Source organism: Zalophus californianus, chromosome 14 (genome assembly GCF_009762305.2).
Source record: "Zalophus californianus isolate mZalCal1 chromosome 14, mZalCal1.pri.v2, whole genome shotgun sequence".
Lineage (NCBI taxonomy): Eukaryota > Metazoa > Chordata > Mammalia > Carnivora > Otariidae > Zalophus > Zalophus californianus.
The window spans coordinates 6,769,660-6,790,127 of NC_045608.1; the positions used below are offsets into that span (position 1 = coordinate 6,769,660).

Consider the following 20,468-nt stretch of genomic DNA (forward strand, 5'->3'; position numbering starts at 1 on the left):
ACCCCGCCTTTCCCCAAAAACTCCTGGAGCCCTTGTTTTAACTCTGGAAGTTGGGCAGCATCCTTCCCCGCCCCCCGCCCCCCATCGGCACAAAAAAACAACATGACAAAGTTTCCGACTGTGGAACATTTAATATTTGGGAAGTTAGGCTCTTTCAGGAGATGGGAGAGCTGATTAGGCCAGTGACCCTATCCTCTACCCCCTGCGTCTGAAAGGAGGCTGGGCCAGAGGCCAGTCCACAGGAGGAAAGACAAACACCCACTGGGCTTCCTGCTGCCCACCCCGAAGCCAGCCTCCAGGCCATCCACCAACACTTAGCCAGCAGGGCCCTCAGGGTAGCAGCCCAGCTCGCATCTGGAAGGCCAGGCCATCCCCTCGGGTGGCTTGCTAGAGAAGAAAGCGCACAGAAGGGGACACATCAGAAACAGAGCTGGGCGCGGACCCCGGGGAAAGGGGTGACACCAACCTTGTTGATCTCTCTGTGTCGCTCCTTAGTCACGATTTCCTCTAAGACCTCGCCATCTCCCTTAATGAGCCTGGGGGAGGAGGGGAGAGGAGGCTGAGCCTCTGATGCCAGAGCAGCAGAACGAGATACCAAGCCTCAGGCCCCCACTCCCTTGAGCAGGCGGAACCTAGGCGCTCCCCCCCACTGCCGCTCCTGCCCTTGGGACAGTGATAAAGGCAGCTGGGTAGGCTCTGCCATCAGAGCCCTTTGAAGACACTCCTCAAGGCCCTTCCAACCCCTGCAACTGCTTGCTCTGGGCAATCAGGAAGAACAGCCTAAGAAGTCCCATGAACGAGTAACCACTTTCCTCTGGCCTCTGGCCCTTTGGCGCTCCCCCTGCGCGCGCAGAGCATGTGGGGCTGAGCTTTGCCGAGACTCCCCACCTGGTGCGTCCTGTTTCCGGGTCCACCACCTTGCGGATGATGCTCTGCCGAGCATCCCACTCCTCCTTGGTCATGGGCTTCATGGCCTGGATGCGGGACTTCTGTTCATCTGTCAGGACTGCAAGCGGAGATGGCAGGGAGCTGGCGGCTGGCTCTCAGGGAGGGGACGCTTCCCGTCCCGCACCCCGGGCGGCAGACTACCTGGGCCATCCTCTCCCTCCTCAGCCGACCTGTGCCACTGGTCCAGTGAGGGGCCCGGCAGAGCCTCAGCCTGCTGCAGCTTTGCCTTCTCCTTGCCTTTCTTCTTCAGCTTCTTCTTCCTTTTCCTCTTCTTCTTCTTCCTCTTCTTGTCCCTGTGCTTCCCCCGCTTCTTCCGGCCGCCACTGGAGGAAGAGGAGGACGAGGGGGAAGACGAGCTGGAAGAACTGGAAGAAGAGGAGGAGGAGCTGCTTCGTGGTCTCCTCCGGGCCTTGGGCTTGCTTCTCTCTGTGACGCAGGGAGAAGGTGAGGCTGGCCAGGAGGGTAAGAAGGAGACCTTCATCCCCTTGCTCTGGCCTGCGGCAGGCTTAGAGGGACCACGGCGGGGTGAGGCGCTCCGGGCAGGGCCTTCCAGAGCAGGGATCAGCTCTCTCCGGAGAGGCACTTTCTGGGCTTCACCCAGTCACTGTATGACCAGGAGCAGGGCAGCCAGCGCGCCCCCCCACCACCCCCCACCCCGATCTCAGCTCCAGCTTCACAAAAGGCATCATTACGGGCTCCCTTCAGTCCGCACACAATGCGCGGGCCCAGCCTCTGGAATCCGGGTGTCTTTCAGTCCAGACATCCGGGTCCCGCGCTCTGCACTCTACTGCTCACCGCGCTCTCTCCACTGCCACCCCGGGAAGCCCACTCAGCTGCCTGCAGCTTCCTCCGTAAACTTCCCACACCCCTTTCCCATTCCCTCCGGTCCTCACCCTCCGCCCCAGAGCTGGTGTTGCTGGCCTTGTGGTCTTGGGATCTAGAAGCCGAGGAGCTCCTCGGAGCGTCCTTACTGCTCTTCTTCCTTCTCTTTTCCGACCCTCGGCCCCGGGACCGGCTTCGGCTCTTGGAGCGCTTGCGAGAGCTGACGTGAGCCATAGCGCCGCGGGCTGGAGACGGGGAGACACGCTTATACTGGGGCTCACCCAGCCGGCCCCCCAGACTGGGCTCCGAGGGCGGCTCTTCTCGGGGCCTGGCTCTCGGGGGCCCAGTGCCCATCACCACCCGGGACAGGGACTGGGCGGGGGGGGTCCGCGGCCACCTCACGATCTTCCCCCACCCCCCGGGACCCCAGGCCCCGCGCCGACTCTCGGAGCCTCGGCCCCTTTAAGGGCCCGCCCCCGCCCGGCCGCTCCACGCCTGCGCACGGCCCCTCCACGCCTGGACGCTCCCGCGCCCGCAGGAGCCGCCGCGGTCCTCAGCTGCCAGGTGCGTCCCGATTCCCTCCCCGCGCGCTCCTACCCTCCACCCCCGCGCCCTCGGCGGCCTCGGCGCCCTAGGGAAGGTCCCCGCAGCTGCTCCGTCCCCTCCTAACCGCCCATCTGGCGGGACCGTCGGACCCGCACCACGCCTTCGCGTGAGGAAGCGGCGGCGAGATGACTTCCGGCCGGGGCAGTGCTCCGAGAGGCCGTCCGGCTGGAAAGCGAGGCGCTGCCGCCTTTAGTCCTGAAGCCCCGGGTTCCGTCTCCAGGGCCGCCCAAGAAACGGAGCCTGGCTCTCCGACCTCCCGAAGAGGGAAGCTGGGGAGCCAGGCTTCCGCCCCAGGCGGTTGCGAGGTCGTGCGTGCTCCCCGGCCTCTGCCGCAGCCCTGCCCTCGTCTCCGACCGCCCCTCCGACCTCCAGCCTCCCTGAGTTGCCTGCCGACCTGTCCACCCCAGCAGGCTGTGAGATCCCTGGTCCTTGCGGCGTCCCCACCTAGCGACAGAGCCAGGGCGGGAGCCCTGTGAGGGAGTGCCCCGAAGGCCTGTGTCCGGAGTGGGCAGCTGAGGTTCTGCTGCCAATTTCTCCAGTGTGGAACGAGGCCTGGTGTTCCAGATCCTCCCACCCTCCCAGGGAAGCCAGAACTCAAGATTTCAATACGGAAACCCCTGGTTTGCAAATGTGCACCCCCAAGCCCGGCACAGCTGCACTCCCCCCAGTTTGGGAGCTGCCCAGTTGCAAATTTTTCAATAATAATGACAGCAAACACAGAGGGCTGCTGTAAAGCACTTTATGAACGTTAACTCATTTGATTCTCACAACAGCTTTAGGAGATAGGTTCTTTCCAGGAGAGGAAACCAAGGCACAAAGAGGTCACGTGGCTGCCCCACAGTCACACCACTGGAAGCCGCAGAATCAGAATCTGAGCCCAGGCAGTCTGGCTTGAGTCCTGCTCTTAAACCCCGCTGTGCTAAGCCCTCATCACCAACTAGAAGTTGCTATTGGTGGCTCACCCAAATCCCCTTTATAGACAGATGCTCTCCATCCCTGCTGTGGTGTGTGTTCCTAACTCACCTGTACTCTTCTCTGGAAGGTTCCCTTGGTCATGGGAGCCAACCTGCCCTGGAGATGGATATCTGGGAAGTCACTGCCACCTCCCCACCCACCGCCCACCGCAGCCCAGAGACACCCTATAGCCTCTCTGACGCGGGGGGGGGGGGGGGGGGGCGGGGGCGCAGACTGCTAGATTCATGCTCGAGTGCTCTGCGGGATTGGGCTGGGGCTGGATGCCCTTTGAAACCACATCTTGGCCCAGCTCTTTCCCGCCCTGTCCTTCCCTCACACCCTTCTCCTGAAGGTTTTCCTTCAACAAACCACCTGCCCAGGAATCCCCACCTCAGGCTCTGACAAACCTGACCCAAGCCAGCCTGTCTGGGGAAAGAATGACGCAGAAGCCGCTGTGTCCTTTTGAACCAAGAAGTGCCTGAGGGCTGCAGGGAGTTTATTCCTGTCCTACCCTACCCAAGAGGCAGAGCCCTCGCCTGCCATGCTACCCCCACAAGGCCCAGCCTGGCTCAAGTCAGGGCGCACACATCCACCACAGGGGGCTCCTCGCGGGTGAAGCCGTCGCCGAAGCCCTCGTCGTCCACCAGGTCAGGTTTGCGGCAGCACATGGGGCACAGGCGGTTACGCACAGCAGAGGCCCGGAGCCAGATGACGAGGTTCCAGCGCTCGCCCGTGCCCAGGGGCCGGGCCCCGTGCAGCTGGCCGCCCCGGTGCAGGATGCCCTGGCCCACCACGTGCTCCACCTCCAGGGGCCGGGCCAGGGCTGAAGGCGCCTGCAGGAAGCGGGACTCAGGCCTGGGCACTCCCGGCTGCCCCAGGCCCTGCGCCGTGGGTCACATACACTCACCTGGAAGAGGCCCCCGAAGTACAGGGCACCCCCCGTGAAGGCCTTGCCAAGGGCCACGTTGAGGGTGAGCTCGGCGTTATCATAGTGGCAGCCGAGCTCACGGTCCTGGCCTGGCGCGTATTTGACCACGAAGGCCCGGTGGCTGTCAAGCCAGCCCCCTCCACAGTCTGGATACAGCAGCGCTGTCAGTGGCTGCAGGAAGCGCTCCCGCAGGGGCGTCACCAGCTGCTCATCCAGGCCTAGCTCGTGCAGCAGCACCTGGGAGGGGGACCCCCAGAGGTCAGCAGGGAAACTGACGGGGCCTCACCCTGGGTCCCTGCGGGAGTCTCTTACCAAGGACACTGTTATTTGCAGGTACCAGCTTCACAATAATCCTACCATGACCTCATTTTACAGACGGGGAGACTAAGACCCCAACAGACCCCAACAGCTCTTCTCCAGCACCGCAGATACGTCCCCCCAGCCCCTGACGCCCCTGCCTCACCCACCCCATAATTGTTCATGGTGTTGGGTCTTCCCTTGGGCATGTCTGACTGCTCGAAGTGCTCCAGCTCCTGCAGCAGGGCCTGGCAGAATGGTGCTGTGAGCACCGGCAGCCGGTAGATACGCTTCGCCCCTGCAAAGGGAGGGACAGCGTGGGTCTGTGTCCTCGTGAGCTCTGTGAGCCTGAGCATGCCGTGTCACTTCCCTCGGCCTCAGTTTCCTCACCTGTACGATGGGGACAACATGGGTACTCACCTCTCAGGGCTGTTGTGACCACTAATGACATACTGTGTGGGTAGCAGGAAGGCCTATTCCTGGGCCCCCTCATTTGTCCCTGGAGACTCTCATCCTGCTTCCACAGGCGCCCACACGTCTAGCCTCTAGACTCCGATGTGAGTTTTGATGAGGCCCAGAGATGGGAAGGGATTAGCCCAATGACACCCAGCAGGCTGGTGATGGAGCCGAGCGGGGATCACAGAGCCAGCCTCAGGCCTTCTCTGCACGGCCCCCCCAAGAGCCATCAACATTTGCACCCCAACTGAAGTGCCCCTTGGAGCCTCTGTTCCCCACACAGGAAGGTTGAGGAGGGCTGCTCCTTCTTGCTGGGCCCTGTTTAGGGAGAAGCCAGGCTCAGATCAGAAATGCAAACATTCCTTGGCAGATGCACCAACGCCCTGGGGTGTGGGGTTCGTGTGGCCCCCACACTTTCCACCAACACACAGCCCAGCCCCACCCAGACAACCTTCACAGAATCTCCACTGATGGGGAGTGGGTGGCAATGAGGAGGAGTCCCTCCAGGCTAGGAGGGACAGTTTCATTCATATTCCATCCTGTGCCTCACAAGAGAGCACAAGCTTCATAAAGGGAGGAACACTGTACACCTGTCTCCCCACAGGACCCCCAGACCTAGGAATAACACTAACGGTAAGGTAAGGAAACCTCTCCTGAGCACCGTGCACCCGGCCTATTAGGCACATTACCTCACTTAATCACACTTTAGGAGATGGGTATTACTAGTTCTCCCCTTTCACAGATGGTGACATTGAGGCAGAGGAATTAAGGAACTTGGAAGGGCTGGCACTTCCTGCTGCGTTTAGCCAGTGGGAGATCCCAGCAGGAGATCCAAAGGCAGGAGAGACGGGGCATTTCTGAGCTTGCTGTGGCTTTGTGCCTCTGCTCAAGGCCACAGCAGTTACCTGGCAGCCCCTCTCCCACAACTCCAGTCATGGCAGGTTCAAGAAACTTCATTGCCCACTTGTCCAGGTCAAGGGATAGGAACTGTCTCTCCCCAGCCTGCGGTTAGTCCTGGGCTGGGAGATGTGGGGTGGGTCCTTCACCGTCATGCACACCTGTCTTAGCTGTCCCTTTGTTAAGTTCTGCAGTACCCCCCATTTGGGTATGCCAGCTGGTTCACACCCGACACAGGCATTGAGTGAGTATGTGTTGGGCAAGTGAGTAAGTGAATACAGATGCCCTGCTCCTGACAGGTAGTCCCACCAGCCCTTCTAGCTCCTGCTGGTTTGGATTTTGGAGGCAGGCATGGTGGAGGGACCCCAGTCTCCCACCCCCTAGTCCTAGTGCTACTAGGTGATGGGGCCAAGACCTCACCAGACACCGTCTCCAGCCGCTGGAGAAGGCCTTCAAGGTCTGCACCCGGTGATGTGCTGTACTCAGCTGCAGCCAAAAACTCGGGGGCCAGAGCCTCGTCCTGGGGGCAGAACCCACTAGCTGTGAGGCAGACAGGCCCCAAGTCTGGATGCCTCCAGCTTCTTCCAGTAACCTGCCCCTGCCAGGTACCTGCAGCGTGTTGTAGACATCAGGCCGTGCTGGGTGGTAGGAGCTCGAAATGAGGGCTTTCCTGGCAGCCGACTCCTGCCCCAGCCGCTGCCGTCGCTCCACCTCCTGCTCAAGCTGGGTGGCACAGGGCCTAGTTACCAAGATGGGGCCTCACACCCCCCCCACACACACACAAGGTCACTGTACAGAGGAGGAAACTGAAGCTCAGGAAGGGGCAGGGCCTGGGTTGAGAACGAGGTCTCCCTACACACCTGATTCTATCAGGGTAAACTGCAGGTGCCAAGCTGTTAGCTGAAGGCAACTCCACCCACTCTGGGTTGCACCATTCAGAGTCTGGCTGTGATGGGAACCCCTGGACATGCCCAACTAGCTGGGCCACTGAGGGAGGGGAATGGAATCCCAGCCAAGCCTTGTGTTCCAGAGGCTGCAGAGGGCTTGCCTAGGAAGCTTCCCCTTACTCACCCCCAGGTGAGGAAGGAGACAGAAGATGCCAGCAGCCCTGGCACCAGCCAAAGGGCAGTGGGTGAAGACATGAAGAGGCCGGAGCCCAGCTGCCCTGGGTGGGATCTCAACTCCACCTGCTGTGAAGCCTTACGCAAGTGTCTTAAGAGGGTGTAAGGCAGACAACTTGGCATTTTCCACTTTCTCTTTTTCTGGTGCCAGGCCCCAGGTGCTGCAGTGAGGGGGCACAGGAAGAGGGCAAGGGGAGGTCTCAGGAGCCCTTCAGGGAGCTGGGACTGGCAGGCCTACGGCTGGGAAGCCCCCTCAAGCTGCTGCCACCAATCTATAAGGGCTAAGAGGAAGGGCCAGGCTGGGCGTGGAGGGTGGGGCGTGTTACCTCTCCTAACAGCTGCTGGAAGTCCTTGGGGCTGACACACCCTCGGCTGCGCAGGATCTGAGAGCAGAAAATCCAGTGAGCAAGTCACTTAACGGCTCTGGGCCTCAGTTTCCCCTCGTTGAGATGGAAATGAGAGCCCCGACCTGACGGGGTCATTGTGAGGATGAAATTCGGGAAGTACGAAGCGTACTTACGTTTACGGTAAGTACGGTAAGAAGAGCATCCCCGCGCCGGGCCCTGCCCGAAGCACTTTACACGTACGTTTACTCATTCATTCCTTACGACCACCTCACTAAGAAGATACTACTATCCCCATTTAAGGTGAAAAAACCCGAGGCACCCAGAGATCATGTCCTCCTTGCTGTCAGATCGGAGCACCCGGGCAAAGCGAACGGCCTGCCCTCCCATTTCTCCGCAGAGCCGATGGAGGCCACTCACCGGGCCGTAGTCCCGGCGCAGCTGCTGCTCGCCCCGGAAGCGCACGTGGAGCCCGTAGCGCGCCACGTACAAGTTCTCGGAGCAGAAGCAGGCGCAGCGGCAGAAACGCCGCGGGGCCCCAGCCGTCGCCATGGTGAAGGGCCGCGCGCCGCCCCGCCGGCTTCCGTAGGAGCACTTCCGGCGCGCCCCGAGCCAAGCCGGGGACCGGGGTGGACCCCGCGTGGAACCGGCGGCAAGGGTCCGTGCCAAGTTCCCAAGTGCAGAAGAGAACGAAGACTCCGCCCCAGAAAACGGTCTGCGGGGGGGCAGAGACGCTCCCGGGCCAGGGGAGGGGCGGACGGCCTCGGCTGAGAGCGTGTGCTCTTCTCGTGCCGCCTCCCAGTTTCCCCGTCCACGAGGCGGGGACCATCGCCCCTTTACAGATAGGCAAACTGAGTCACACCTTCACAGGACGGGGACAAGTTGGGACTTGGAACCCCCCCCCCCCAGGCCTTTCGCTTAAATGCCACCTCCCTTTTCTACTCGGAGTTTCTGAAGAGGCAGCCAGCGGCAGGAGGACAGTTAGAGGAGCTCTGGGGTCCGATCTCTCTCTCCAACTAGCAGCTAGCCGGTTCTGTGCGTCTGAGCTCGGGCTTAGCATTCCTCCCGGGTCCCTGTCCGGCACTCCTCGAGCCTCCGCCGCGGGCTCGGGATTTGCTGCTGAGAGCCCCGGGGCAGTGTCGACACGAAAACGCTCCGTCCGCCGTGACTTCCGGTGGCTGGGCCGAAGGATTCGAGTGTGGGCGGGGAACAGGGTGTGGTCTGGTGCCGGCGACACCCCGCAAGGCGCGGTCCAGGTTCTGCACAGCCGCAGTGTGAGCTGAGTGTGTTTCTTTTAGAGCGTGCTCCGGTACCTCGGGGAGACGCGTCGTAGCTGCTACGTCCCTTGCCTCGGGGACCCCCGCCTTGGTCCGCCATGCACCCCGCAGGTCCAGGTCTGCAAAGCCCCTGGAGGAAGCTTGGGCCTCTTGCTGAGATGGGGAAAACTAAGGCTGGGGGTAGGGGATGAAGTCCTGTTCCCGCCCCCAGAATTCCGTCCCTGGCTCAGCGTGGTGCGAGGATGGGGGTGGGGAGGAAGACTGGGGCCTCGAGACTCCAGCTCTTAGCCCGGATACACAGGTGACCACGAATGGTAACTCCTGTTGGCCGACTTTCACCTTCTGCCCTTTCATCCATACAGCAAGGCTTTGAGCGAGGTAGTAGTATGTCACCCTCGTTACAGTTGGAGAAACAGGCTCAGAGAGGGGCGGCGACCTGCCTGCCCCAGGGTTCACCGCAACAGGGGTTCTCTGAGTGGTTGGATTATGAGGGATTTCAGATTTTCTCTTTGTGCTTGTTAGCATTTATTTTCTTGATGCTTGCCTCTCCCCCCCGCCCCGTGTATGCACGGGTTTACACTCATTCACATTCGCAGTGAGACACATACGCACTCAAACACACCCTTCTGTGCTCACACACATGCACACACCATCACAAGTATGCTCATACCTTTGACACACTCACACCCACTCATACACAACACTTCACATACAGGCACAGCCACACACTCATCCTCACACACCTATCACCCACACTCACACATCCAACACGGTCCCTGGTTCCTCCCAGCTCTGTGGCAAATTGGGCCCCGAGGCCTGCCTGTGGCTCCTACGGAAGCCCCAGGGCCCCAGAGGGAGGTGGGAGACCCTCACATCCTGTGCGACCATGCCAGGCTGCCCTCTCCAGCTTTCTCCACCAGCATGTCTGCAGGTCCAGGGCTCCCGCCAGCACCTGGAGGGGCTGGGAAAAGGCTTCTGCTCTCAGGGAAAAACCCACACCAACAGCCTGATTGGTTTTCACACTGGCTGGCCAGGGGCAGCAAGACCATCCTGAGTGTGGGAGCTTTGCATGTGAGCATGTGGAAGCGTGTTTTGAGTGACAGATAAGCTCCCTGCCCTTCTGAAGCTCAGTCAAGGTGGGGAGACAGGAGTAAGCAAGGAAATAAATACAAGATCAAGTTATTTTCATTCAGTCGTTAAGTGCTGGGAAGAAAGCCAGGTGATGGGATGGTGAGTGCCTTGGAGGTGGCCACTTTAGACCAAACGACTGGAGAAAGCCTCCCAAAGAGTGACATTTCAGCCGAGCTCCAATGGCTGCAGCAAGATCTGGCAGCAAAGAGTTCTAGGCAGGGGAATTAAAAGGGCAACGCCCCTGCAGTGGGATGAGCTTGCCATGCTTGAAGAGCAGCAAGGCATACAAGAGGGCAAGTCCTAGGGGATGACACCAGAGTGGTACTCGGGCCAAATCACTGGGCTTTGGAGACCACTGTTAACATTTTGGATTTTACTCTACATGTGAAGGGAAGCTGCCAAATCCTCGCAACAAACCGTATGAGGTAGGAGTTGTCCCCATTTTACAGAGGTGGAAAACGAAAGAGAGGTTGAATGGCCCACCCAAGGCCACACAGCTCGCAAGTAGTGGAGTCTGGAATGGAACAGGAGTCTGTTTTCTTTCTCCGGTGCCCTTTCCCCTCTTCAGGCAATAAATCTAGGTTACTGGGTCACGGATCCTGGGACCCAGCCCAACCCTCCTGAAGGTGCCAGTCTTCCCCAAGGGGGAGAATGACCCTCAGGGCCGCTTCCTCCTCAAGGACCCAGCTCCCCAGCCCGGAGCTGTGTGCCCTGAGAAGGTGTTTAAACTTTCATGGGTGTCTTGATTGCCCAGCGACAGTGAAGGGCCCTGCTCTCCAGGAAAGGATCCATTTCCCCAGTTCTGTGTGCACTACCCCATCTTCCTCCCCCAGAGGCCCAAGGCAGGCCTGGCACATGCATCCTCCCCGCAGTGCACACGGTTAGATTTCTCCCTTTGCAGCAGTTTGCAAGATGAGCATGTTCCGCTTATCAGTTTAGACTGGCTCTCCCAGTGGTCCCCCTTCTCCTTGGAAGCAGTGTCTCCACCCCTACCCCGCCCCAGCCTGGACTCAATCGCCAAAGGGAACAACAGCAAGAATATTAATAGTACTTGATCCATGTGCTCTCAACCAGCACTGATGTGTTTTTGTTGTCTGTGTGAGGTATTTTATATTTTTTAAGATTTTTTTTTAAGTAATCTCTACACCCAATGTGGGGCTCGAACTCAACCTCGAGAGCCAAGAGTCGCACGCTCTGCCAAATGAGCCAGCTAGGCGGTGCTCCTGTTTGAGATATTATTAAACCTATTTTACAGATGAGACTCCGTGAAGTACAGGGGCCTGTCTAGGGCCATAAACCTAGTAAGTGACAGGACCAGAATTACAGTACCCATCTTTCTGTCTGATTCCAGAGTGTATTTGTGGGGGTGTGTACATATGCATACGTCCATGTGTATATGCATGTTGCAATTACGTGTAATTCTATGTATCTATACACATTCTTTTGAATTCATATAGAGCACACTACAAAAAAGGGCACATCTCTGGTGTACAGCTGGTGAATTTTTATAAACTAGACACACCCATGTAACCAGCATCCGGATCCCAAAACAAAACATTCCAGCCCCCACCGTGTCCCTGCTCAGCCACCACCCACCTCCGAAGGCCAATCACTACCCTGACTCCTAAGAGCCAGGATTAGTCTGGCCTGCTGTTGAATTTGGTACAAATAAAATCATATACCATGTATTGTTTTGTATACTGCGTCTTTGACTCAGCATTCTGTTGGTGAGATTCATGGCTGTTGTCCGGTGTAGTGGGCGCTCGTGCTTCTTCGTGGCTGCCTAGCATTCCACTGGGGGCCCACTCCATCCCCCGAGCCATTCTGCAGCTGAAGGACGCTTGTATTGTTTCCAGTTTGGAGATGTCTCGAATGAAGCTGCTAGGAACACCTGTAATTTATCTATTGCAGTAAAATATACATAATATAGAACTTACCATTTTAACCTTTTTTATAATAGACTTTACTTTCTTTAAGATTTTATTTATTTGATAGAGAGAGCGTGCACACAAGCAGGGGGAGTGGCAGGCAGAGGGAGAGGGAGAAGCAGGCTCCCCGCCAAGCAAGGAGCCCGATGTGGGGCTCGATCCCAGGACCCTGGGATCATGACCTGAGCCGAAGGCAGCCACTTAACCAACTGAGCCACCCAGGCGCCCCTGGACTTTACTGTTTATTATTATTATTATTTTAAGGTTTTATTTATTTCGACAGAGACAGCGAGAGAGGGAACACAAGCAGGGGGGAGTGGGAGAGGGAGAAGCAGGCTTCCCGCGGAGCAGGGAGCCCAGTGCGGGGCTCGATCCCAGGACCCTGGGATCATGACCTGAGCCGAAGGCAGACGCTTAACGACTGAGCCACCGAGGCGCCCCTGGACTTTACCGTTCAGAGCAGTTTTAGGTTTCACAGCAAAACTGAGTGGCAAGTACAGAGATTGACCATATGCCCCACTCCCCCCCACTATCAACATCCCTTACCAGAGTGGTACATTTGTTACACGTTATTACCCAAAGTCCATGGTTTACACTAGGGTTCACTCTTGGAGTTGTCTCTTCTGGGGCTTGGGGCAATGTAGAATGACACATATCTACCACTGTGGTCTCATACAGAATAGTTTCACTGCCCTCAAAATCCTCTGTGCTCCACCTGTTCATCCCTCCCTCCGCCCCAACCCCTGGCAGCCACTGATCCTTTTACCACCTCCATGGTTCTGTCTTTTCCGGATGTCATATAATTGGTATCAGCATATAGTCTCTTTGGATTGTTTCTTTCACTTAGTAATAGGCATTTATGTTTCCTCTGTGTCTTTTAGTGGCTCGATAACTGAATAATACTATATTGTCTGGATGGGCCACAGTTGATCCATCCCCCTACTGAAGGACATCTTGCTTGCTTCCAAGTTTCAGCAATTATGAATAAAGCTGCTATAAACATCCACTTGCAGGCTCTTATGTGGACATCAGTTTTCAGCTCATTTGGGCCAATACCTAGGGGCATGATTGCTGAGTCATACAGTAATAGGATGTTTAGTTTTATAAGAAACCACCAAACCCGTCGAAAGTAATTCTACTATTTACATTCCTACCAGCAGTGAATGAGAGTTCCTGTCGCTCACATCTTCACCAGCATTTGGTGTTGTCGGTGTTTTGGATCTTAGCAATTCTATTAGGTAGGTAATGGTATCATGTTGTTTTAATTCGCAATTTCTTAATGATATGACGTTGAGCATCATTTCATACGTTTATTTGCCATCTGTATATCTTGTTTGGTGAGGTGTCTGTTCAGGTCTTTTGCCTCTTTTTTAAATTGGGTTGTTTGGGGTTTTTTTAATTGTCGAGTTTTAAGTGTTTTTGTATATTTTGGATAACAGACCTTCATCAGATATATTTTTTGCAAATATTTTCTCCCAGTCTGTGGTTTGTCTTCTCATTCTCTCGACGGCATCTTTGCAGAGCAGAAGTTTTTGATTGTCATGAAGTTCAGCCTGTCAATTCTTTCATGAATTGTGCCTTTGATGTTGCACCTAAAAATCCAGATTTTTTCCTATCTTCTAAGAGTTTTATAGTTTTGCGTTTTACATTTAGGTCTTTGGTCCATTTTGAGTTAATTTTTGTGAAAGGTGTGAGGTCTGAGTCTAGATTTTTTTTTTTTTTGCATGTTGCAATCCAGTTGTTTCAATACCATTTGTGGAAAAGATTGTGTTTGTTCCGTTGTGCTGCCTTTGTTCCTTTGTCAAAGATCAGTTGACTATATTTATAGGGGTCTATTTCTGGATGCTCTATACCGTTCCATTGATCTCTGTGTCTGTTCGTTCATCAAAACCACACTGTCTTGATTACTGTAGCTTTAGAGTAAGTCTCGAAGTCATGCAGCGTCAGCCCTCCAACGTTGCTTTTCTCCTTCAATACCATGTCAGCTGTTTCCACACAGCAAAAATGACGGAGCCTGGATCTGGACCCAGCTCTGAGTCACTCTGACTTTTGGATAGCCCATCCAGGATACTTTCTTCACGTACAGTCATATATTTGCTTTTGTTTTTGCACAAACATTAACTACTCCAACTTTATTCTGTCCCTTGTTTTTACTCAATCCGTTTAGGAGGTCATTCCATACCTTTACGTAACTTCTGTATACAAACACATACATACATTCATTGTTTTTTCCCCTGCCACAGGGTGGTCTGTTGCGCCCCGCTCTGTAATGATTTGGCCAGTCCCTTAAGGAAGGGTATTTAGGATATTTTCAGAGTTTTGCTACTACAGTAACTATCTGCAGACTAGGATCTTTGCTCCCCTCTACCAGTCTTATCTATAGAAGAAATTCCTACTGGGTCAAAAAAAAAAAAGCTTTTTAAAATCTGAACTTTGCCAAATTCTCCTTGAAGGAGGCTGTCCCATGTGAGTGGCAGAGGCTGTTTTAAATTCAGAGTGCTTTAAGCCTTTGACTGAAGGATGGAGAGGTGAGGCGATATATTGCCCCACTTGCCACCCACTCTGGCCTTGACCTGTTCTCCCAGGCTCTTGGTTCAGGCCACACCCTTTGCCTAGAAGCCTGCTCACCTTGCACCTTTCCCAGAGAGCCCTGCCCAGCTCGGGTAGCCCTGTGTCACTTTCCATGGCCTCACCGAGTTTTATTCCTTTATGGCACTTGCCACCAAATGAAATTATCTTATGTATATACCTGTTGATTTCCTGTCTCCCCTATTCCGCAGAGGATGGGGGTTTTCCTTTTTTCACACTCAGCCGTATTCCTAGCACCCAGCACCTAGCGGTCACTCGGTGCCTGTTGCTGTTTCCCCTACCCCAATCTCTACTATCCTGCCCTGTTCCTCTCTGTAAAATGTATTCCCTTCCAACAGATAGAATTGCCTTATTTATCATATGTATTGCCTGACTCCCTCACTAGAGTGTCAGCTCCAGCAGGGCAGGGATTCTGTTTGTTCACTGTTGTATCTCAACAGCTTAGAATGGCACAAGGCACATAGTAGATGCTGCACAAATAGTTGTTGGAAGAAAGAAAGAGACAGAGAGAAAGGCAAAGAGGGAGGAAGGGAGGAAATGAAGGAAGGAAGGAAAGATCATAGCCCCCACCCTCATGGGCTGGCAGGTTGTCCCTCCAGAGGAAAAGACCCATTGAAGAGCTGCCGCCCCCCAGGTTGGGCCTGGGCCCTCCAGACCTGGAGCACAGAGCTGGAGGGCCCGGCGGGAGGGAGGGGGGGGGGGGCTAGCTCTGGCCCCGCCCCCGGAGGCCCCGCCCCACCCCGGAGGCCCCGCCCCACCCGTCAGCAGGCCTGAGCGCCAGCCGGGCTCCGCTCCGACCTTGCCGCGGCGCAGCGGGGGTGGGAGGCGGGGAGGAGCGGCGGCAGGAGCGGAGCGAGCGCGGCGCGGGGCGCAGTCGCCAATGACCTGCGCGGAACCTGCGCCCCTGACGACCCGAGCCCACTGCGCCCCCCCCTCACGGCTCACCTGGTGCCAGGTAAGGTAACAGGTAAGACCGCGGCGCCCGGCAACCCCGGACGGGTCGTTCTCTAGCCGGGGTGCCAAGCCGGACACGGGCTGGGGGCGTCTGGGTCCCCCTGCCTCAGAGGTGGAGTAGGCATCACTGTTGAAGGTGGCACCCTTCTGGGAGCCTTCTCGCCTCCGCCCCTGTCCCCAGGCGCCCTCGGCTGCAGGTCCCAGCCCCCCATCCCTGCAGCCGCATCCTTTCCACGCCCGCAGGGCGAATGTTGCTTCTTTTTTTTTTTTTTTTTTTTTAACTCCTCACGCGCCGCTGCCTCTTGGAAAATGGTGTGGGCGCCTTTTGGGGAGGATCCTGGGATGGCTGTTCTCCCCCTAGGAACGTACTGTGCGACTTCCCAGGGCTCCCCGCGTTCTACAGCGGCGCCTGCCCACGGGGCCTGAGCACCCTGGCTGTGGCAGAAGCCTGCGGGTTCCGACCTGGGCCTGCAGATCTTGGCAGACGGTTCCCCTCAGTCTCCCCTGCTGGTCAGTGGGCTGACGTTCCACACGCATCCACCCTGGCAGTAGGCCTGTGGGTTCCCAGGGGCTCCTCCCTTATTTCTGGGTCTGTGTTAAAACAGGATGCCGCCTTCCCCCACCTGATGTCATTTAAGATAGCTTTAAGCTGGTCTGACAGGATTCAGTGTCTTCTGCCCACTGCCTCACCCCCTGGAGATAGGCTGGCCTCCATCCCTGCTTCGGAGGACAGGTGGCAGGTGACCAGAGGAGGGTTGTAGGAAGGCCACCGTAGTTCCCCGGTTGGCCTTCGCCTAGAGCCACGGGTGACCTAAAACAACTTTCCCAAGTCTCTGAGAGAGGGCCAGTCCCAGCATGAGATGTGGTGGGCTGAGCAAGGCTGGAGTCAGGATGGAACAAAGTGGATCCAGCCCAGTCCTGGTGCTATGGCCCGAAACCCCCCGGTGACACCACCCTCCATTGGCCAGTGTTTGCTGAGCAGTGAATGGGCCTTTCCACTGCTGGGCAAATGACAATTTGGGGTGGAAAGTTCACCACGTTAGGAGTGGATCAAACTGCTTGGACCACCTAGGTCCTTGAGGACCCTTTTGTCGTGGTCCCTGAGTAGCCTGGGCACGTCCCACCCAGAGAGTCAAGTGTTGGGTTTCAGTCCTGCCTTTGCCTATTGTCTGCACGCCACCTAACTTCCCCAGGCCTCCGTTTCCCCACCTGTAAAGTGGGGGTGATTACGTGAGGACCTCCCACAATAGGGGCAAGGATGAACAAGAATGGGAGGTGCCGGGCACTTAGCCCACTGTTTGGCAGTGAGTAGCGTGCCGTAAACGGTAGCTGTTACGGTTGTGATAATAATTGTCATTTATTATCTCCTGGGTGTTGCAGACTTTCCTTCCGTGCAGCTGATGGCTGGAGGTGCCCCAACCACCATTTCTACTGAGACTAAAAGCCTTTGGCAGGACCCCCTGTGGGGATGGGGTCACTTGCTAATCCTGTGCCATTCCTTAGCGTCTGGGGGCAAGGCGAGTTGCCCCTGTCTTCCCGGGCCATGTCACATCCTGGACAGGGCCTGCTCTGGCCTCTGGCCACCACCTTGTCCTTGTCCCTCGGGCCTCTCTTGCCACCCATGTGCTCACACTTTGCCCTCCAGCTCCACCTGGCTGAGCTCGGCCGCATCCACCAGATCAGGCAGCTGGAAAGCAGGGCTGTGCCTCCAAGCCACCCGGGGGTCCCCATCCTCCCCTCCTCACAGTCTTGGCTGGTGGTCTGGTCCCCCTCACCCTCCTGCTCAGTAAATTTTAAAAATAACAGAGTAGCCTGTCCCCACGGAGGGCTGTAACCCGACCCGAGCTGGATTCTGCTCCATCAGAGCCTGGAGTACAAGGACTCAGCCCTTGGGAGTATGGGGCCGTGGTGCTATAGCTACTCTGTCCTCAGCTTGCTGGGTGACTAGACAGGCTTCACCCCCTGCTTCTTCTCTGTGCCTCAGTTTCCCCATCCATATAATGTGGTTCAGATAGTCTGTGATGCTGGAGTGTGAAACGTTGCTTATGCTGGTGAAGATAAACAGTCGGGGTCCCCTTGCTGGTGACTGTCAAATGGGGTTGACATTACCCCAAGCAGAGGGGTGTTGGGAAGGAACTCCCCCAGTGACTGGGAGCGGGAGCAGGAAGAGTGGGCCAAGTCCCTCAGCTGGTGTCTGGCAGATCTCTCTCCTGTCCCACTTCTGTACCCCAGCTCCCTTCCAGGGCCAAGGAACTCCTTGTGCCCACCAAGAGGCGAGCAACAGCCAAGGTGGCTGGCAGGGCCTGGGGTGAAGGCAGTGGCTTGGCCAGGAGGCCGGGTGCGGCGCTGGGCCAGGAGCATCCCTCCCTGGGCTCCGACTCACGCTCACCCACTCACTGGCTTCCCGAGGCCTCTGCATTGCAGCAGATAGGAACCTTTTCTGGCAGCCCAGCTGGGGCTTGGGCTGGAGCAAGGGACTGGGCAGGGGGTGACTGTTCCCACCAGCCCTAGCCCTGCTCCCTCGCCTGCCCTTGGTTCCATTCAGCCCTGGCTTCCCTTGCAGGTGCAGCTGCTGACAAGGGAGCCTTTTTGGGCACTGACTGGAGTCTACCTGGAAGTGCTGGGCTCTAGGCGGAGCCCAGGCTCAGGGACTATCACACCCCAGGGTCCTTTCTGCATCTCAGACAACGCCCCCCCCCCCCAGCATCATTAGGGGGTCTTGCCTACCCCTGGAGAGGCTGTTTTGAAGCATTAGGGCTTTGGAACTCCACGGCCTGGGTTCACATCCCAGCTCTGCCACTGCCTAGCGGCGTGATCTGGGACAGCTCAGTGAACCTCTCTGTGCCTCAGTTTTCTTGACTGTAAAATGGGAATAATAGACCCTACCTCCCAGGGTTCTTGTGAAGATTCATGTATTTAAATCACATTTATGCATTTAAATCCTTAGACAAACACTCCCTATCGGCACTTGTTATATTGACAAGTGTTTTAGCTTCATAGTTTAGAGCCCAGATTCTGGAGCCAGATAGCTCTGCATTCAAATCCCAGCTCTGCTACTCACCAGCTGTGTGATCTTGCAGACGTTCGTAACTTCTCTGGGCTTCGATTTCTCCATCTGCTAAATGGGGTTGAGGATAGTACAAATCTCACAAGTCGTTGCAGGGATTAAATAAGCAAACACATATAGTGTGTGGCCTATATAAAAGGCCGGGCCTGGGGTTCCTGGCTGGCTTAGTCAGTAGAGCGTGTGACTCTTGATCTCAGGGTCGTGAGTTCAAGCCCCATGTTGGGTATGGAGCCTACTTAAAAAATAAAATTAAATTAAATGCTATTTAGAAAAAATTTTAAAAAGTTACGTAAAAGACCCGGCCCAGAGGAAAGGCTGTGTTACATAACTGTTTGCTTATACTTATTAGGCACCTGCTATGTGCCAGGCCTGCAGTACAGAGGTTGAGAGTTAGGCGCTGGGATCCTTTACATACTGGCCCAAGTCCTGGCTTGGGCCTTTGTTGGCAGAGTGATATGGGGCATATGCTTTTGCCTCTCTGTGCCTCAGTTTCCCCAACTCTATGTGGCAATATGGAAGCAACTGCCTCATGGGGTATGTGGGGTTTCTGTCACTCCAGAACATGAGCCACTAGCCTTTGGGCACCAGAGCTGTGGGGGAGAGGGTCTCTCAAGCTGACCTCCTTCTCAGTCACTACTCAGAGTGACCTCTCCTGGTGTTCCATGCCTCTCCTTTCCACTTAGGGACTCTAGAACTTTGCACATTTTGCAGATGGGATGACAAAGTCCCCAGGAAGAAAAGGGATGGACCCAAGTCAAGAGGTAGCTAGCACTCAGAGGTACACCCCCAGTCCAGTCCCCGTCCTGCCCTGGATAGGTCCCACTTCCAAACATTGCCACCAGGCCCCTACATCCTGCAGTGTTCCTGCAGCTCCTGGGGTCTCCTAGGCACTGGCTCAGTTCCAAGGGGCCCAGTGTGGGGGGTGCTTTGGACAAAGCAGACATCAAGCTCCAGAAGGCCAGAAGGGCCTAGGTGAGGGGATGAAGAGCAACCTGGGCTGAAGGAGAATATTCTGGAAACTTCCAGGCAGATGTGAAAGTCCCTGGGTTGCTCTAGGGCCTTTGGCCACCAACCCCCCCCCAATCTTGGTCTAAGGCCTGATTTGGGGAGGAGAGAAGTAAACAAACCCCTATTATGCACCCACTGTATACAGTGGTAACAGTCACAGCCAGGCGCTGTGCCCAGAACGGATGTTCACGCACTGAACCTCATGCTGTTTTATTTTTTTATTATTATTATTTTAAAGATTTTATTTATTTATTTGACAGAGAGAGACATTAGCGAGAGAAGGAACACAGGCAGCAGGGGTGGGAAGCAGGCCTCCCGCTCAGCAGGGAGCCCGAGGCAGGGCTCGATCCCAGGACCCTGGGATCACGACCTGAGCCGAGGGCGGACGCTTAACGACTGAGCCACCCAGGCGCCCCCCTCATGCTGTTTTAAAAATGAGGAAATGGGTTCAGAGAAATCAGTAGTAGTGTGTAGTAGGGTGTAGTAGTGTGTAGTACTCGTACTAGTTACTAGTAGTAAAAACAGCGACCATTTATTGCACTCTTTGCTTATCTCGATTGCGTCCATAAGGTCCTCCAGATGCCGGCACCCTCACCTCCCTGACCCTGTGGGGTCCCTCAAGCATGTCGGCACCCTCCCACCTCAGGGCTGTGTCACCGTCTGTTCTACCCGCAGATGCTTTCCCCCCAGATATCCACGCGGTGGACTACCTCACGTCTTTTTAGTCTCGCTCAAGGGTGACCTTCACAGCAAGGTCTTCCCTGGACCCCCTATTTACAACGGCTCTCACCCCCCCATCGCCCCCATCCCCTGCTTCCCATTCTTTGCCCCCCAGCCCTTAGCTCTTTTTTTTTTAATTAAAATTTTTATTTAGGGCGCCTGGGTGGCTCACTTGGTTAAGCGACTGCCTTCGGCTCAGGTCATGATCCTGGAGTCCCGGGATCGAGTCCCACATCGGGCTCCCTGCTCGGCGGGGAGTCTGCTTCTCCCTCTGACCCTCTTCCCTCTTGTGCTCTCTATTTCTCATTCTCTCTCTCTAATAAATAAATAAAATCTTTAAAAAAAATAAATAAAATAAAATTTTTATTTATTTTGAGAGAGAGAGAGAACACGAGCAGGAGGAGGGGCAGGGGGAGAGGGA

At 56.1% G+C, this 20,468-nt stretch overlaps 3 protein-coding genes across 13 annotated transcripts in view; 1 reads left to right on the plus strand and 2 right to left on the minus strand.

Moving 5' to 3' along the window:
* Window positions 1-111: 111 nt before the first annotated feature.
* ARL6IP4 (ADP ribosylation factor like GTPase 6 interacting protein 4) lies at window positions 112-2,529 on the minus strand. 5 transcript variants are annotated; one of them, XM_027576756.1, is made up of 6 exons: window positions 2,368-2,529; window positions 1,842-2,015; window positions 1,090-1,398; window positions 889-1,006; window positions 467-536; window positions 112-387 (listed from the first exon to the last, which is right to left on the minus strand). In XM_027576756.1, the coding sequence occupies exons 2-6, from the start codon at window positions 2,002-2,004 to the stop codon at window positions 331-333; spliced, it is 717 nt and encodes a 238-aa protein (XP_027432557.1). In that variant the 5' UTR covers window positions 2,005-2,015; window positions 2,368-2,529; the 3' UTR covers window positions 112-330. The 5 variants fall into 5 exon arrangements, with proteins under 5 accessions (XP_027432557.1, XP_027432558.1, XP_027432553.1 ...); XM_027576757.1 differs by having other exon boundaries at window positions 1,090-1,374; window positions 2,368-2,527; XM_027576752.1 differs by lacking the exon at window positions 2,368-2,529 and having other exon boundaries at window positions 1,842-2,346.
* Window positions 2,530-2,844: 315 nt separating this feature from the next.
* OGFOD2 (2-oxoglutarate and iron dependent oxygenase domain containing 2) lies at window positions 2,845-11,449 on the minus strand. 4 transcript variants are annotated; one of them, XM_027576751.2, is made up of 7 exons: window positions 7,794-8,060; window positions 7,356-7,412; window positions 6,518-6,631; window positions 6,329-6,428; window positions 4,726-4,853; window positions 4,238-4,495; window positions 2,845-4,163 (listed from the first exon to the last, which is right to left on the minus strand). In XM_027576751.2, exons 1-7 carry the CDS (start codon window positions 7,923-7,925, stop codon window positions 3,900-3,902), a joined length of 1,053 nt encoding a protein of 350 aa, XP_027432552.1. In that variant the 5' UTR covers window positions 7,926-8,060; the 3' UTR covers window positions 2,845-3,899. The 4 variants fall into 4 exon arrangements, with proteins under 4 accessions (XP_027432552.1, XP_027432551.1, XP_035579861.1 ...); XM_027576750.2 differs by having other exon boundaries at window positions 2,845-4,495; XM_035723968.1 differs by lacking the exons at window positions 6,329-6,428; window positions 6,518-6,631 and having other exon boundaries at window positions 7,794-11,449.
* A 3,668-nt stretch (window positions 11,450-15,117) lies between these two features.
* Window positions 15,118-20,468, plus strand: part of ABCB9 (ATP binding cassette subfamily B member 9) — a 28,039-nt gene continuing 22,688 nt past the window's right edge. For 3 of the 4 annotated variants that reach the window (XM_027576745.2, XM_027576748.2, XM_027576747.2), the window contains exon 1: window positions 15,118-15,253. The gene's annotated coding sequence lies outside the window, so the exon portion shown is untranslated. Of the gene's footprint in view, window positions 15,266-20,468 lie in introns of all 4 variants that reach the window. The other variant, XM_027576746.2, reaches the window with a different exon arrangement.